Source organism: Schistocerca cancellata, chromosome 7 (assembly GCF_023864275.1).
Source record: "Schistocerca cancellata isolate TAMUIC-IGC-003103 chromosome 7, iqSchCanc2.1, whole genome shotgun sequence".
NCBI lineage: Eukaryota > Metazoa > Arthropoda > Insecta > Orthoptera > Acrididae > Schistocerca > Schistocerca cancellata.
In genome coordinates this window covers 504,970,750-504,989,284 of record NC_064632.1, presented here as the reverse complement: position 1 = coordinate 504,989,284, position 18,535 = coordinate 504,970,750, and the positions used below count along the sequence as shown (strand labels likewise).

General features: G+C 44.6%; 1 protein-coding gene across 1 annotated transcript in view; it reads right to left on the bottom strand.

Annotated features, from left to right (window-relative positions):
* Positions 1–17,996, bottom strand: part of LOC126092869 (testis-specific serine/threonine-protein kinase 3-like) — a 184,964-nt gene extending 166,968 nt beyond the window's left edge. Inside the window, exon 1 of the mRNA XM_049908600.1 lies at positions 17,831–17,996. Within this exon, the coding sequence (XP_049764557.1) occupies positions 17,831–17,996 (166 nt within the window). The remainder of the gene's footprint in view (positions 1–17,830) is intronic.
* Between the last annotated feature and the right edge of the window lie 539 nt (positions 17,997–18,535).

Below are 18,535 nucleotides of genomic sequence, written 5' to 3'. Positions count from 1 at the left end.
CTCTCAGTAGAAATACTCTCATTACAATAACCTTATTCAGTCTGTTATTACCGTGCAATGACATAGAACATTAATAAAATTGAGGAAAATGAGAGGCGACATACAAAAGAGGGCATGGAACCTCTCAAAATATCCTCTTGTTCCACTGTTGCTAATTAATAAGCGGTTTTCAGGGTGTAAGGCCAACTTTAAACCAGTTCGTAATAATCTGATCGTAATAAACAATTATTTTTACCCTGAAATGTCTATAATAAAGAGATATATATTCCTTTAGTATATGATAACAACATTAGTGGTGAACAATTTGAGCATGTCACATCATATGAGTACACTGAAGAGCCAAAGGAACTGGTGTACCTGCCTAATATCGCATAGGGCCCCCACAAGGGTGCAACACGACGTGCAATGTACTCGACTAATGTCTGAAGTACTGCTGGAGGGAACTGACAACATGAATCCTGAAGGGCTGTCCATAAATCAGTAAGAGTACAGGGTGGTGGAGACCTCTTCTGAACAGTACATTGCATTGTCCTGCTGAAATTGCCCAAGTCCCTCGGAATTCACAATAGACATGAATGGATGCAGGTGATCAGATAGGATGTTTACGTACGTGTCATCTGCCAGAGTCGTATCTAGACGTATGAGGGGTCCGATATTACTCCAACTGCACGCGCCCCACACCATTACAGAGCTTCCACCAGCTTGAACAGTTCCCTGCGGACATGCAGGGTCCATGGATTTATGAGGTTGTCTCTGTCCCATACACGTTCATCCGCTGGAAGCAATTTGAAACGACACTCGTTCGACCGGACAACATGTTTCCAGTCATCAACAGTCCAATGTCGGTGCTGACGGGCGAGGCGTAAAGCTTTGTGTCTTGCAGTCATTGAGGGTACACGAGTGGGGCTTCGGCTCCGAAAGCCAATTCGATAATGTTTCGTTGAATGGTTCGCACGCTGACACTTGTTGATGGCCCAGCATTGAAATCTGCACCAATTTTCGGAAGGGTTGCACTTGTGTCACGTTGAACGATTCTCTTCCGTCGTCGTTGGTCTTGTTCTTGCAGGATATTTCTCCGGGCGCAGCGATTTCGGAGGTTTAATGTTTTACTAGATCCTGATATTCACGGTACACTCATGAAATGTTCGTACGGGAAATCTCCACTTCATCGCTACCTTGGAGATGCTTTGTCCCATCGCTCGTGCGTCGACTATAACACCACGTTCAAGCTAAGTTAAACCTAGATAACCTGCCATTGTAGCAGCAGTAACCGATCTAACAACTGCTCCAGATATTTGTCGTCTTATTTACGCGTTGCCGACCGCAGCGCTGTATTCTGCCTGTTTACGTATCTCTGTATTTGAATATGCATCATTATACCAGTTTTCATTATACCAGTTTCTTTGCCGCTTCAGTGTATTTCCAGTTATAGCAAGAAGTGATGTTAAATGGGATGATTTCGTAATGTCGGGTGACCGGAAGACTTTGGTTTTCCGAAAGGGCTGTGGCAAAAGTACAACGCATTTTTAATGGAAATTGTATGTAAGATGATACTGCGACCAATTCTCTGTTTTTGTTCCAGTGTATGGAGTCATAATCAAGAATGTGTTGTCAGATTACGCTTTTCCGTGTATATTTTTAAAGCGAATTTCTGATCACAAGCAACTTTGTTTCTTGTCAGTGTCGGAAGTTCCATGCGGCTTTTCGCGGATGATGCTGTAGTATACAGAGAAGTTGCAGCATTAGAAAATTGTAGCGAAATGCAGGAAGATCTGCAGCGGATAGGCACTTGGTGCAGGGAGTGGCAACTGACCCTTAACATAGACAAATGTAATGTATTGCGAATACATAGAAAGAAGGATCCTTTATTGTATGATTACATGATACCGGAACAAACACTGGTAGCATTTACTTCTGTAAAATATCTGGGAGTATGCGTGCGGAACGATTTGAAGTGGAATGATCACATAAAATTAATTGTTGGTAAGGTGGGTACCAGGTTGAGATTCATTGGGAGAGTCCTTAGAAAATGTAGTCCATCAACAAAGGAGGTGGCTTACAAAACACTCGTTCGACCTATACTTGAGTATTGCTCATCAGTGTGGGATCCGTACCAGATCGGGTTGACGGAGGAGATAGAGAAGATCCAAAGAAGAGCGGCGCGTTTCGTCACAGGGTTATTTGGTAACCGTGATAGCGTTACGGAGATGTTTAGCAAACTCAAGTGGCAGACTCTGCAAGAGAGGCGCTCTGCATCGCGGTGTAGCTTGCTCGCCAGGTTTCGAGAGGGTGCGTTTCTGGATGAGGTATCGAATATATTGCTTCCCCCTACTTATACCTCCCGAGGAGATCACGAATGTAAAATTAGAGAGATTCGAGCGCGCACGGAGGCTTTCAGACAGTTGTTCTTCCCGCGAACCATACGCGACTGGAACAGAAAAGGGAGGTAATGACAGTGGCAAGTAAAGTGCCCTCCGCCACACACCGTTGGGTGGCTTGTGGAGTATAAATGTAGATGTAGACGTAGAAGAAATACTGATAATTTCTTTTCAGCACTCAAACAACATGTAATTTAAATGAAATTTTTTAAAACTATGTGCAAAAAGAAGGAAGTAGTGATTAAATTTATGTTTTTTCGTTTTTCATGCTGCAACCAATGTTTGTAATATACGCTAGAGCGAGAGGGAGAGAGACAGAGAGAAAGAGAGAGAGAGATGCTGCACGACTGACGAGGATATTGCCATCTGTTGGGTATGATGAGCGCTGTCACACATCAGTGAGAAAGTGGAAAAACCTAAGCAGCGCCAGTGGATATTTTTTTAAATGTGGCAGCGATGTCTTTGTAAAAGACATAATGATTCTTTGCTTCTTAATATGTAACAATATTATTATAAATTACTGTCGTTTTATGGAGAAGAAAATGTTCCGGAATTCTGTGAAATAATGATAGATAAATACAAAGCGAGACAGAATGTTATTATTAAAGAGAGAAGGATGTATGTAAATTAAAATTTTTCAATTCCATATGTCAATAGATTGTAAGGAATCTGGAATTCTTCTGATCTTTCATTATCCAGATTGCAACCGTCAATTTCCCTTTAGCATTTCAATGCTAAAGGTGCTGTAGTGTAATTATGGCGGGCTGCTGTTGATGAAAGTAATTAACTTCAAATAGGACCACGACTTTTTCTCAGCCATCCTGCTGTATATTAACCAGGGGATTAAAATAGAGATCTATATCACAAGAGTTGGACGCATGTTTCACTTATAGATTAGATAAGATAATATTAATATTTGTTCAATACGACACTTCGTAATGACGTGGAATGTGTAACTTCAACATAAGTTTCTTTACATGTCATAATTCAACTGCTTTAAATCCTGTTGTTACTGGTTTACGTCTAGAAATTCATAAAAAGCAATCGCGAACAATTACGGCCCGATGACACGGCGCATTCTCATCCATAAAAAATCCATCGTTCTTTGGGAACATGACGTCTATGAATGGCTGCAAATCGTCTCCAAGTAGCCAAACATCCAAAGGGCGCAGACCATTCCATGTAAACACGGCCCATACCATTGTGGACCACCGCCAGCTTGCACAGCCTCTTGTTGACAATTTGGGTCCATAGATTCGTGAGGTCTGTGCCACACTCGAACTCTACCATCATCTTATACCAATCGAAATCGGGACTCATCTGAGCAGGCCATGGTCTTCCAGTTGCCTAGTATCCAACCAATATGCCATTATTTTCATCATGGCAGCGACAACACCAACCATTACGAAATTGTCTCGAATGAAAAACAGCCCAGACAATTTCGTAACAGTTGCTGTTGTCGCTGCCATTATGAAAATAATGAAATATGCACCTGCCCAGGCAGTGAAGGCAGCATATACACTCCTGGAAATGGAAAAAAGAACACATTGACACCGGTGTGTCAGACCCACCATACTTGCTCCGGACACTGCGAGAGGGCTGTACAAGCAATGATCACACGCACGGCACAGCGGACACACCAGGAACCGCGGTGTTGGCCGTCGAATGGCGCTAGCTGCGCAGCATTTGTTCACCGCCGCCGTCAGTGTCAGCCAGTTTGCCGTGGCATACGGAGCGCCATCGCAGTCTTTAACACTGGTAGCATGCCGCGACAGCGTGGACGTGAACCGTATGTGCAGTTGACGGACTTTGAGCGAGGGCGTATAGTGGGCATGCGGGAGGCCGGGTGGACGTACCGCCGAATTGCTCAACACGTGGGGCGTGAGGTGTCCACAGTACATCGATGTTGTCGCCAGTGGTCGGCGGAAGGTGCACGTGCCCGTCGACCTGGGACCGGACCGCAGCGACGCACGGATGCACGCCAAGACCGTAGGATCCTACGCAGTGCCGTAGGGGACCGCACCGCCACTTCCCAGCAAATTAGGGACACTGTTGCTCCTGGGGTATCGGCGAGGACCATTCGCAACCGTCTCCATGAAGCTGGGCTACGGTCCCGCACACCGTTAGGCCGTCTTCCGCTCACGCCCCAACATCGTGCAGCCCGCCTCCAGTGGTGTCGCGACAGGCGTGAATGGAGGGACGAATGGAGACGTGTCGTCTTCAGCGATGAGAGTCGCTTCTGCCTTGGTGCCAATGATGGTCGTATGCGTGTTTGGCGCCGTGCAGGTGAGCGCCACAATCAGGACTGCATACGACCGAGGCACACAGGGCCAACACCCGGCATCATGGTGTGGGGAGCGATCTCCTACACTGGCCGTACACCACTGGTGATCGTCGAGGGGACACTGAATAGTGCACGGTACATCCAAACCGTCATCGAACCCATCGTTCTACCATTCCTAGACCGGCAAGGGAACTTGCTGTTCCAACAGGACAATGCACGTCCGAATGTATCCCGTGCCACCCAACGTGCTCTAGAAGGTGTAAGTCAACTATCCTGGCCAGCAAGATCTCCGGATCTGTCCCCCATTGAGCATGTTTGGGACTGGATGAAGCGTCGTCTCACGCGGTCTGCACGTCCAGCACGAACGCTGGTCCAACTGAGGCGCCAGGTGGAAATGGCATGGCAAGCCGTTCCACAGGACTACATCCAGCATCTCTACGATCGTCTCCATGGGAGAATAGCAGCCTGCATTGCTGCGAAAGGTGGATATACACTGTACTAGTGCCGACATTGTGCATGCTCTGTTGCCTGTGTCTATGTGCCTGTGGTTCTGTCAGTGTGATCATGTGATGTATCTGACCCCAGGAATGTGTCAATAAAGTTTCCCCTTCCTGGGACAATGAATTCACGGTGTTCTTATTTCAATTTCCAGGAGTGTAGGTATATGGACACCTCTTTAAAAATTATGAAAACAGGACTTCTGAGGAAGGCTATATTGTTGTAGCAGGAACCATGGTCAAAGTTTAAAATAAACAGAATTTAGTGCAACTGTGGGCTGTTTTTCATTCGAGCCAACCAATATGGTTACGCGCCCAGGATACGCCCTGCAGCCGACTATGTGCTGTTAGCAAAGGCGCTCTGTCGTTGGCAGCCGTAGCCCATTAACGCCAAATTTCACAGCACTGTCCTAACGGATATATTCCTCGTACGTCCCACATTGCTTTCTGCGGTTATCTCAGGCAGTGTTGCTTGTCTTTTAGTACTGACAACTCTGCTCAGACGCCGCTGCTGTCGATCGTTAAATGAAGGGTGTACAGCCACAACGTTGCCCGTGGTGAGTGGTAATACCTGAAATATGGTATTCTCGACACGCTTTTGAGACTGTGGATCGCGGAGTACTGAATTACCTAACAATTTCCGAAATGGAATGTGTTGTGAATTGGCAGGAGCCAATTCACGGAGTTTGGAGGAAGCCGAAAGGCACGCGATTAAGCTCACGCAGGCTGGCGTGAGGTCTGGAACAGGTCAGAGAAATAAGACTAGCAAAACAAGAGTAACTGGTAGAATACTTAACTTTAATCCACAATTGTAGAACATAGCTCTTGTTACTGTACAGGCTTCACAATATTAATTATCAAATGCTATGGCGCCTTGCTAGGTCGTAGCAAATGACGTAGCTGAAGGCTATGCTAACTATCGTCTCGGCCAATGAGAGCGTATTTGTCAATGTAGCATCGCTAGCAAAGTCGGCTGTAAAACTGGGCCGAGTGCTAGGACGTGTCTCTAGACCTGCCGTGTGGCGGCGCTCGGTCTGCAATTACTGACAGTGGCGACACGCGGGTCCGACGTATACTACCGGACCGCGGCCGATTTAAAAGCTACCACCTAGCAAGCGTGGTGTCTGGCGGTGACACCACAGAATGTGCCATGCATCTATCTCCAACTACCATTCCGCCTTCGAAGTCTGTTAATTCCCGTTGTGCGGTCATAATCCCGCAGGAAACATTTTCACATGAATCGTGGGGATTCACTCACGTGAGTACAAACGACAGCTCTGCAAATTCACTACCCTTTTATACGTTGTGTGCGCGCTACTACTGCCGTCTGTAAATGTGCAAATGGCTATCACATGACTTTTGTGACCTCAGTGTAAACCTAAACAATGCCCAGCATAGTGTATTTATTAACGTTTTTCCGTAAGAGGCACGCAAAGGAAAGACAAAGGAAAATATCGAATGAAAATAAATTTCCAAGAAAGGATTGTACTTACAGCGTACACGAGGACTCTGCAAATAATTTTCCAAGATGGGTTTGTAATTAAAGCGTACAGTACTTCGTATTTAGTTATTTGCATTTCGACCTTCGGGCGCCCTCGGCGGTGCACGCGTACTATCGTGCTCAGAAGTACCCGAATGGCCTGAACTGGGTTCAGACTGATATGCGTGCAGCCCACAAACCATAGATATCTTGCAAGTCCTTTCATCTTTTTGCAGTACACTGTTTTGACCATACAGAGGGTGTACTATGAGAGACTTCTAGAGAATACTCTTTTAATGGCAATCAGTCCAGATGTAAAATGACGCCATGATGTTGCAAATACTAGGAAACAAAAGCATTACCACACTCATTAGAAATTGTCATTTAAATCATTCAGTAATCCGTAGGAACAATTAAATGTTTTTATGAACAAGACATTTTGAGAAAGAATCTCGACTTCTAGAATTCTATGACAATTGGGAGTTATTTTTGCTCTCTAAAAGGTTTTCCCACACCTGCTAAACTTCGTTATTGTGGCGACAGGTTTTGCATAAACTGGTTGTTGGAGTGACCACTTAAGAAAACCGTTATTAACACCGGGAATCCCTCTACGGAAACCTCAACATAAACAGAGTATCACCTGTAATTTCACTGTACTCATGATTCATGAGCAATTATTTATGGAATTGTTTGAAGTTTAAATGACATGATGAACTTTCTTGTTCTGGATCTGGCTTGAAACCCAGCAAAGCTTTCGTGCCTGGCCGAGACTCAATCACTTCAACGATCTCCAGTGCTAATTTTAGGCATAAAAACATGTGAAATATCCAAGTTTTCACCAGTATTAGTGAGAAAATCTGAAGAAAATAAATGAAAATTTTTGTACTGAACCGGGAATCCTACCAAGATCTTTATATTCCTGTTAACTAACCACGAGAGACATTTAATAAACTTTCACTCTCAAGTAACAAAGTGTGCACGTGTTTAAAATTGAAGCGCCATGATGTAGAGTTTTGTAATGGGGACACGTAGTCAGCATGTAATCGGGTTCTTAACTATGTAAAATCACGTGTTACGTAACGAATTTTTTCATCAGCAGCCAGATGTCTGACTATAAATCGAGGACATAATACTTCTTACGTGACCAGGAATATAGGCCAGCACCTACCGCTGTTATTTCCTAACCAAAAACAGGCGTTAATTATCAGTTATTTGGTCACCAGTAGTGATGTGCTTGCATGTTTGAATAGAAATAACGACACCTGTCGTTATTGTTGACAACACATGAGAGGCGTTAAAAATGAAAGTTAGTTTTACGTAGTACTTCGATATTCAAATGACAAGCGCTTGAAATGAAATGACGAATATTTTTTTGCTGAACCAGGATTTGAACCCAGAGACGAGCCCTTCGTGGAGTCTTAGAGGAGTTAACAATTTTGTGGAAAACAACGGATGATCGAACTACATCGTTCCAAGAGGGTCAAATACTGCGAAATAGGAGATCCAAATTTCAGTCTCAGTTCAGCAACGCTATTTGCAGTGTCCGAAGTTTAAGTAAAATACAAGTTCTGTGATATTAAATGACCATTTATTCATTAAATGAAATAAAATTTCTAGTGCAAGAAGGCTTACTGATGACAGAATTTATCTTTTTAGCGATTTTCGCCTGTGTTTCTGCCAAACATAAACCGGTTCTGTCCCAATTGGTAGCGAAGGGATGTGATGTTTAGTCGTGTTTTGAGCTCGCAAGTGTGACAGGCAGCTTGCATTAACTGAAGCCAAATCCCAACCGACTGACACGCACCACACAAACACTACGCGGTACAACCGGAAAATATTACAAAGTATTCGTGTAGTAGGCAAGTTCCCCGGATCGGTACCGCACTGACACACATCTCTCTCCCTTTCCTTATGCACCTGTATTTCATCCACTGTAGTAGATAGTTGCCTCTCTGTTTTCAAAGCCATCGATTGATATTTAAGTAATATGAGTCTAAACGTCGGGAAACTACAAAAGGGACAGATAAATCTGAATCAGGTTGTTTCGAAAAGAAACATCTTTTCAAGGAATCGGAGAAATCATTGGCAGACCTACCGGTACAGTGAAGGTTATTATACACAGGTTTAATGAAAACAAAACGAAGAAACCAGTTACAAAGGCGGTCGGCTTGCAGTTTTATCTGAAACTCAAAACAAAGTTCTCCAGAACTTGCTACTGCAGTTCAGACGCGTACAGGAGTATATTGCAGCACAGACTGTAAGAAATGTATTTAATGAAGCTGGGTATGGAGCCCGAACAGCCAGTAGAAAACCATATATCAGTATAATCAATAAAAAGAAACAAGTGGCTTTTGCAATAGAACATAAATCCTGCTGGTTTGACTTCCGCAAGGAGGTTCCATTTACTGACGAGGGTGTTTGAGCTGTTTAAGTCAAATGGGCGAGTAACAGTGCGGAGAACAAAGAATTATGAACTTGAAGAGTGAAATACAACAGCCGCAATTAATCATGGAGGAGATTCATTACTTATCTGGGGCTGCTCAAGTGCAAATGGTGTGAAGGATTTGTCTTTCATTGATGGAATTATGGACCACAGATTTACATAAGCATCCTAAAACAAAATATATCCAAAAGTGTAAATAATATGGGTCTTTCTGCGGACTATATTTTCACATGCGATAATGATCTGAAACACACCCCACTGGATGCCAACATCGCCGCAATCCCTTGACATACATTCGATGCAGAATTTGTGGAATGTACTCGTTATGAGGAATCGTCAGATATCCAACAGAAATGGTCCTCTAGATACCCTGTAGTAGAGGAAAGGCAAAGAATTACAGTGCAAACAACCGCATGCAAGCCAAGGAGAGTGCAAGAGATTATAAAGAGGAATCGATAATATTCTATGTTCACAGTGTATTTTTCAGTGGTGCAGATGAATATTTATTTTGCATCCTGAATTGCCAATCTTTACTTTTGAATGGCTAACTATGTTTATGCAAACATAAATCTGTTTCTTTATTTTATTCTCCTTTTGACTGATTAACTGATTTTCACTGATTAACATGTGTCTTCTGTACTTCACTTTGATGACTTTTCAGTATCTATACACCGTTAAACATAAAATCATGTAGGAGACAATTAGTTTTTGGAGTAATGGTACAGCTACGAGGCAGCGCGCCCTTCACCTCCGGTCGGACGTTACGTTTCCCCCACACCTCGCTGTCTCTCTCTCTCTCTCTCTCTGTGTGTGTGTGCGTGTGTGTCTGTGTATGTTCGAATGCGTCAGTGTAGGCGCCCACACTAGCACACACACTCGCGCACACACACACACACGCACACACACACACACACACACACACACACACACACACACACGCACACGGTGCTTAGCTGTTTGCATGCAAGGTCAAATAGCGAATGTAGGGAATCGGAGATACTTAAAGATACGGAATAAACTGTAGTTACGTTTCCCCCACACCTCGCTGTCTCTCTCTCTCTCTCTGTGTGTGTGTGTGCGTGTGTGTCTGTGTATGTTCGAATGCGTCAGTGTAGGCGCCCACACTAGCACACACACTCGCGCACACACACACGCACACACACACACACACACACACACACACACGCACACGGTGCTTAGCTGTTTGCATGCAAGGTCAAATAGCGAATGTAGGGAATCGGAGATACTTAAAGATACGGAATAAACTGTATCCATGGACGCTTTTTTTTTGGTGAATTTGATGGTTTTCGACATAGGGATGCAGTGATGTTCCCAAGCCTTTTTTTTAGTCATCAGTCTTTCGCTTGGTTTGATGCTATCGTCCAGCTGATGAAAAAAAAAACCACAGAACATCCATAATAAAATCAGCCAGTACTTTCTCGTAATTTAGGTATAATCGAAGCACATAAAAATCGTAAATGATGTAAGCCTTATCGTGAGTGGAAGTTAGATATTGGGTTCAAACTCTTTTACATAAAAAATAACGCTTTGTACTTTTCTTCCTGTCCAAATCATTCAAAAGAACGTGGGCAAAAGAGAGCTGTTACGAAGCTTCACATGTATCGTAGCTTATGTGTGTTGGAACAGCCTCGATCAGAAGCGCAGGCTGCAGATGATGTTTCCAAAAACCGCCCACCGCCCCTTCCCCCCTTCCAAACCTTCCCCCCCCCCCCCCTCCCACACAAAGCAGCGACAGAAATTTCCTCACTCCATAGCAGCGTCCGTAGAAGACTGTGAGACGACTGCATGTACCAGGAACGTACCTGCAAGTGCAGTGACGCGAACTACACAGGATAGTATTCGCTGTCTAAAAACATTTCTATGAATGACACTACGTGAATATAGTAGGTGTTATTGACTTGCGGAAGTTAGACTGATGTTGTTGTTGTTGTTGTGGTCTTCAGTCTTGAGACTGGTTTGATGCAGCTCTCCATGCTACTCTATCCGGTGCAAGTCTCTTCATGTCCCAGTACCTACTGCAGCATACATCCTTCTGAATCTGCTTAGTGCATTCATCTCTTGGTCTCCCTCTACGATTTTTACTCTCCACGCTGCCCTCCAGTACTAAATTGGTGATCCCTTGACGCCTCAGAACATGTCCTACCAACCGATCCCTTCTTCTGTTCAAGTTGTGCCACAAACTCCTCTTCTCCCCATTTCTATTCAATACCTCCTCATTAGTTATGCGATCTACCCATCCAATCTTCAGCATTCTTCTGTAGCACCACATTTCGAAAACTTCTATTCTCTTCTTGTCCAAACTATTTATTGTCCATGTTTCACTTCCATACATGGCTACACTCCACACAAATGCTTTCAGAAACGACTTCCTGACACTTAAATCAATACTGGTTGTTAACAAATTTCTCTTCTTCAGAAACGATTTTCTTGCTATTGCCAGTCTACATTTCATATCCTGTCTACTTCGACCATCATCAGTTATTTTGTTCCCCAAATAGCAAAACTCCTTTACTACTTTAAGTGTTTCATTTCCTAAACTAATTCTCATGATGTAAGTAAATTAAAGTACCACACGTCTTCAGTACACTGATCCCTGAAAGAATGTCGATCAATATGCTCAATTGAGTAGTTAGCGTTCATGGAGTCGTAGCGCTTGCTCCGTTCGCCGCCACCGTCTACCATCAAGATGTGAGGTCTGAAGATGTTCTAAAACAGAACGAAACCGGTAACCTCATAAAAAAGAAGTTTCTTGCGGCTGTGACAGTTCATGTTCATTTTCACAGTCAGTAGAATCATTTGAAATGCTTCGCAAGAAACCGAGGACATTCTTATCAGAACCAGTTTTGACCATCGTCTCTGTGAATGTATTAGTCCCTTCATCTAGCGAGAAACAGCTGTTACACGAGTTATGTCGATCAAATAAATATGACGTATCCTACATGCAACAAACACGTAGGGACAGAAGTCTCCGACATTTCAACGTTCCAGGTGGAAAGACTACAAACTCAGTATGGGAATTTCAGTCTTTACCAGAGCAGACTTCCGAGTAAGAATTACAGAGGAGAACGGTACTGAGATCATCACGGTCTAATTCAAGGATTCCCCAGTGACCTCCGTGTATAAGCCTCCAAGTGAGACTTTCATCTTTACGTCACCATAAACAAAAGTACTCATCGATATCGATGACTTTGCAGCCACAGCCACCTCTGGGACTCAAAGAAGGACAAATATGGTGAAATTGCCCTGACATACCCAGAACACTTATTCACTACAACAAACTTCGTCTTTAACAGTGGAAGTTAACTCCATGGATACAATCCTGACCTACATACGTCTCAGCAATGTTTCAGATCACTCTGTCATCGTATCCCTCAACTGCAGCACGGCTAAGTAATTTGTCAAATGCTACTAGTTATCCAACCTCAGAAGCTGCAGTTTAGGAGGAGATACAGTTTTAGTAACGCTAACCCGAACAGGTTCGGTCGGCCGTTAGATGACGAAATTCAGACGATCAATCCAGTCCCATGGAAATCGTTAGAGCTCCCTCAAGAGCATCCACTCGTACAGGATACAGACATAATTACATGGAAAGTCTCCGCGCTCCTAGACCAATATTATTTTTCGAAAGAGGAAAGACTCTATCACAGACAGACTTCGTTATGTTCTCGATATCCTAAGCAGAGATGGAAGGATGGCTGGAACTAATCGAAGAAACCGGTATGGGTCGATGTAGCCACAAGGCATTGAGACTTCTTAAACATGTAGTGAGCGATCCCACAAAAACAACCACCATTTTCATCAGATCAGATGAAAATGCACATTAGCTGTTCAAAACTTGAAGGTCTCTAGCTAAACGCAAAACGAACTTCAAAGATAGCATATAAGAGCGAGACCACACGCTAGAGACAAACGAAATTTAATATTACAGAACTTGATAAGGCAATCAATAAGTGCAAAAGACTCAAGGCCTTGACGGCATATACATAAAACAGATAAAAAGTGTGGTGTCACCGCCAGACTCAACAGGTTCGCAGAAGTAATGGAGTCTCTCCTGATCCCTCAGCAAGTCGGCTTCAGAACAGACATTTTGCACACAGCAGGTTCTGAAACTAACGCAGCACGTAGAGGATGCTTTCGAGGAAAGAAGAGTCACCGGGGCTCTGGTCACCACTCTTGCTAGGTGGTAGCCTTTAAATCGGCCGCGGTCCGTTAGTATACGTCGGACCCGCGTGTCGCCACTATCAGTGATTGCAGACCGAGCGCCGCCACACGGCAGGTCTAGGGAGACTTCCTAGCACTCGCCCCAGTTGTACAGCCGACTTTGCTAGCGATGGTTCACTGACAAAATACGCTCTCATTTGCCGAGACGATAGTTAGCATAGCCTTCAGCTACATTATTTGCTACGACCTAGCAAGGCGCCATTACCAGTTACTATTGATGCTATAAAACATGTACCGTCAAGAACGATGTTCACCATTTATGGATCAAAGTTAAGTATTCCACAGCTACGTCCTGTTTTGCTAGTCTCATTTCCTTGTCTTGTTCCAGACCTCACGCCAACCTGCGTGAGCTAAAACGCGTGCCTTTCGGCTTCCTCTCATACCGGGTTGGCTCTCTTGCCAATCAACAACAAAAAATATCGGACCCGGAATCAAAAGGTGATAACTCATTCTGATGACTAACTGCCTGGCGCCGTCAATAATACAGAAGATCCAGATGAAGTCAGGGTTTTTAGCCATTCTGGCGAAGAACGAGACAACCCTAAGAGCTACAGACCAGTTTTGTTACTCTCAAAAAGATGGTACTCAACAGGTTCGCAGAAGTAATGGAGTCTCTCCTGATCCCTCAGCAAGTCGGCTTCAGAACAGACATTTTGCACACAGCAGGTTCTGAAACTAACGCAGCACGTAGAGGATGCTTTCGAGGAAAGAAGAGTCACCGGGGCTCTGGTCACAGATTTATCGACTGTTAGCGACGCACGCAGCCACTACTGTTGTTACAGAAAGCGTGAGTATTAAATAAAGATTAGAGCGTGACGCAGTTGACTGCAAATCTATCTTTGTCGATTTTCAAGGGTGGAGAACGTAGAAGAATGGTCTACTGCAAGGTAGCTTGCTGCCTCCACTGTTTTTCAATATCTAAGACAAAGACCATCCATCTCCAGAAGGTATTTAGAGTTGTAAATGTGTGATGATTGTCCCATTACAGACCAAGCAAATAATTTTGAGATCATCGAAAGGAAGATATCAGAATTCCTTGAACAACTGTATGCGTACTACAATTAAAACCAACTGAAAGCTCCCACGGAGACCCAAACCAGATTTGTTTCACCTGAGAAGTAGAGAGGCGCTAAAGGCATTACAAGTAACACGGATGAGAATACCACTAGAGCATAGTGCAGCCAAAAATGCTTGGACGTTACGTTAGATAGAGCAGTCACTGACAGGAAACTCTATATGAATACGAAGCATAAAGTAGATGCTAGAAACAACATCCTGCGCAAACTATGAGGTTAATTGAAATGAAATCTGGTCAGTGCGTTTGCCTTTGCCTTACACGTAAGGTACCACCAAGTAACTGCGGGTATGGTGGTGCCATCTGTTTGTAGAGAGATTGACGCTTGTGCACCGGTTGACGTTGCATGGCGCCAGTGTGTTTCACGCCGAAGGGAAGGTGGTCACACAAGTTATCGTCCACTACCGAACATGTAGGCTAGTAAGCAGGAACAACGAGGAGTGATCTAATTTTTGACGGCGGAGGTAGTTGGAGACTGTGAAATGTATCGACGGGTGAAGGCCGTGTACGGTGAGTACAGTCTGAGTCATTCAAGTGTTGCGGAATGGCGCAAACGATTTCTTGAGGGGCGCGAGTCACTGGAAGACGATGTTCGTCCTGGACAGGCTCATCGTGTCATCACGCGAGGAATGGTTGCGGAAGTGAATGTTTTAATCTTTGACAACCGCAGAACCACCGTGGACGAGATCCATCGGTTACTGGGTATTAGCATTGGCACGGCCCACGCCAAAATGCATCAACATTTGAACTTTCGACAAATCTGTGCGGACTGGGTTACCCACCAATTGACGGCCGAAAAACGCAATAGTCGAATGGCGCTGTCTTTGAGTCATCTGCAACGTTATCATGAGGAGGAATACGGCTTTCTACCGGGTATTGGACACAGGTGACGAAACATGGTGTCACCATTTTGAACCGGAAAGCAAGCGCCAGAACAAGCAGTGGAAAAATACGACTGCACCACCTCCAAAGAAATCAAAGGCCGTGCACACCAGTTCTGATAAGGTCATAATGACCTTCTTTTTTTACCACAAGGGCCCACTGCTTGTCGAGCTCCTGGAACGGGGCACCACAATAAATGTCCAGCGCTATCAAGTCACTTTCAGAACCTTAAACGAGCCATCAAGTCGAAACGCCGAGGCATGTTGTCCAATGCATTATGTTTTTGCATAATAACGCCCGCCCACATTCCAAAAGAAATGCACACTATTTTTTTTAGAAAATTCCATCTTTTATTCTGCATGTGTCAAAGTTTTACAGTGTGTAGATACGTCCTTTAGGAGCAATATTTTCATTTCTCCACATAATTGCCATCCCTTTCAGCTGCCTTACGCCATCTTGGAACCAGCGCCTGTATACCCACACGGTAAAATTCTGGATCAACCTGTTGAAGCCACTGTTTGGCAGCGTGCACAAGGGAGTCATCATCTTCAAACCTTGTTCCACGAAGAGAGTCTTTCAGTTTCCCAAAGAGATGATAGTAACATGGAGCCAGGTCAGGACTGTAAGGCGGGTGTTTCAGTGTTGTCCATCCGAGTTTTGTGATCGCTTCCATGGTTTCTTGACTGACGTGTGGCCGTGCATTGTAGTGCAATAGCAAAACATCCTGCTTTTGCCGATGTGGTCGAACACGACTCAGTCGAGCTTGACGTTTCTTCAGTGTCTTCACATATGCATCAGAATTTATGGTGGTTCTGCTTGGCATGATGTCCACAAGCAAGAGTCCTTTGGAATCGAAAAACACTGTAGCCATAACTTTTCCAGCAGAAGGTATAGTTTTGATATTTTTTGTCTTGGGTGAATTTGCATGATGCCACTCCCTTGATTGCCTCTTCGTCTCTGGTGAAAAATGATGGCGCCATGTTTTTTCACCTGTCACAATTCTTCCAAGAAATTCTTCTCCACCATTCTCCTACTGTTCCAAAAGTTCGCTGCATACCGTTTTTCTTGTTTCTTTGTGAGCCGTCAATATCCTGGGAACCCACCTGGCACAAACCTTTTTTAACGCCAACACTTTAGGTATTCTGGAAACACTTCCTTCCCCTATCCCAACGTCTGCAAACACTTCCTTCCCTTATCCCAACGTAGCGTGACAATTCGTTTACTGTGATGCGTCTGTCAGCAGTCACCAATTCGTTAACTCTCGCACATTGATTGGAGTGTGTGCAGTACGAGGCCTGCCACTGCGAGGACAATCCTCAATATTGTCATGCCTGCTTTCATCACGTAAGCTGCTTGCCCACCAACTAACTGTACTGCGATCGACTCCAGCATCTCCATACACCTTTTTCAACCTCTTGTGGATGTTTCCCACTGTCTCGTTTTCACAGCACAGGATTTCTATGACAGTACGTTGCTTCTGACGAACGTCAAGTGTAGCAGCCATCAGGAAGGCATGCGGTGACGGCGCCATTCACGGGAACAGGTTGAACTAAGTTTAAAAACAAGTGGGAAGGATGAATCTACACACTGTATAACTTTCAAACGTGCAGAATTAAAACTGTATTTTTACAGAAATAGTGTGCATTTGTTTTGGAGTGACCTTCGTAGCAGTTTCGGTGGGAAACGCTGGAGCATCCACCTTACAGTCCCGACCTTTCACGGTGTGGCTTTCATCTGTTTGGACCTCTAAAACAAGCAATTCGCGGTCATCGATTCGCAACGGACGACGAAGTGGATGAGTGGGTCCAGACCTGGATCCTTCTTCGGGCATGGAATTGATCGGCTAGTATCGTAATGGGCTAAATGTGCCAACAGTTCTGCCGACTATTTTCAAGTATGTGTGCTGTGTATAACTACATTTTTGAGGTAATGAAATCGTTACCGTTGCTTTACGCTAGTGACCGGGTTTCATTGGAATGACCCTTATAGCAGGCAAGACATGGTGTGCGACAGCGCAGCTGAGTGTGCGTGCCACATATGGTGCAACTCCAGCCGTGCCAAACAAGTGGGCACACCATTCAATGAAACATCACAGGCTCTCTTAGACCAACAATGACTGACAAGCCGTACGGCCTATCCAGTATTAAGTTTCCTTTAATTTACGTCTATGGTCACAAACTTTTTGTCATCAGATTACCGGTTTCGGTCTTTAATGACCATCATCAGATCTGTTTCATAAAAACAAACTCCTAATGTACTGCAACCGTAGTGGCATCGGCTGCAGTGCATTAGGACTTTGTTTTTATGAAACAGATCTGATGATGGTCATTAAAGACCGAAACCGGTAATCTGATGACAAAAAGTTTGTGACCATAGATGTAAATGAAAGGAACCTTATTTCATATACGGGTCACTGTTTTTTCGCGACGATGTCGCAGCTTGTGTAGCCAGTATTACTCCCCCTAGCGTCACTAAAACCCCGTTTTTATTGCAGCAAATTTTCTCAGATACCAATGATTTGTTTTAGGTGATAGGCATAAGACTCGCACCGAGTTTGCCTCGCCGTGTTCTCCGCCGGCGAAGCAAAAGAGGTTTCCCCGCGCTGCCACCGCCCCCCGCGCCCCCCAGCGGGGAACTTGCTGAACCGACCACCCGCGGCGGCGGGCCCTGTTCTGACAGATGGCTCTGTCCGCTGCCTGGTGTGGCGCGCCTCATCAGATATGCCCTTTGCAGGTGTCCAGCTAATGGTCTCTAATTGACCGACCGAGGGACAGGACAGCGGCTGCCGGCCGAAGTCGCAGCCCTATCCAGCGCGTGGAAGGACAGCAATCTTGTCATGTATGCAAATCTTCTACGTACAGGATGAAAATTTTTGAACTATATGAAGAAAAACGTAAATTAGTTACAAACAACGGCGTGCACACACTTTATTCAACATGTAAACGTCACTACACATATTCAGATTTAGGTTATGAGATGTTCGTTACGCGTACCATCATTGGCGATGAGGTGGCGCAGACGAATAGTGGCATTCTGCATGACCTGATGAAGTGTTGGAACTATGATACTGTCGATGACCTCCTGAAAGCCCGTTTTCAGCTCAGAAATGGTTTTGGAGTTGTCGCTGTACTCCACGTCCTTAATACAGGACAACAAATAAGAGTCGCATGTGTTCAGATACAGAGAATATGTGCGGCCAATCGACGCCCATTCCAGTGGCCTGTGGGTATCCCAGAGCCAGAATCCGGTCCCCA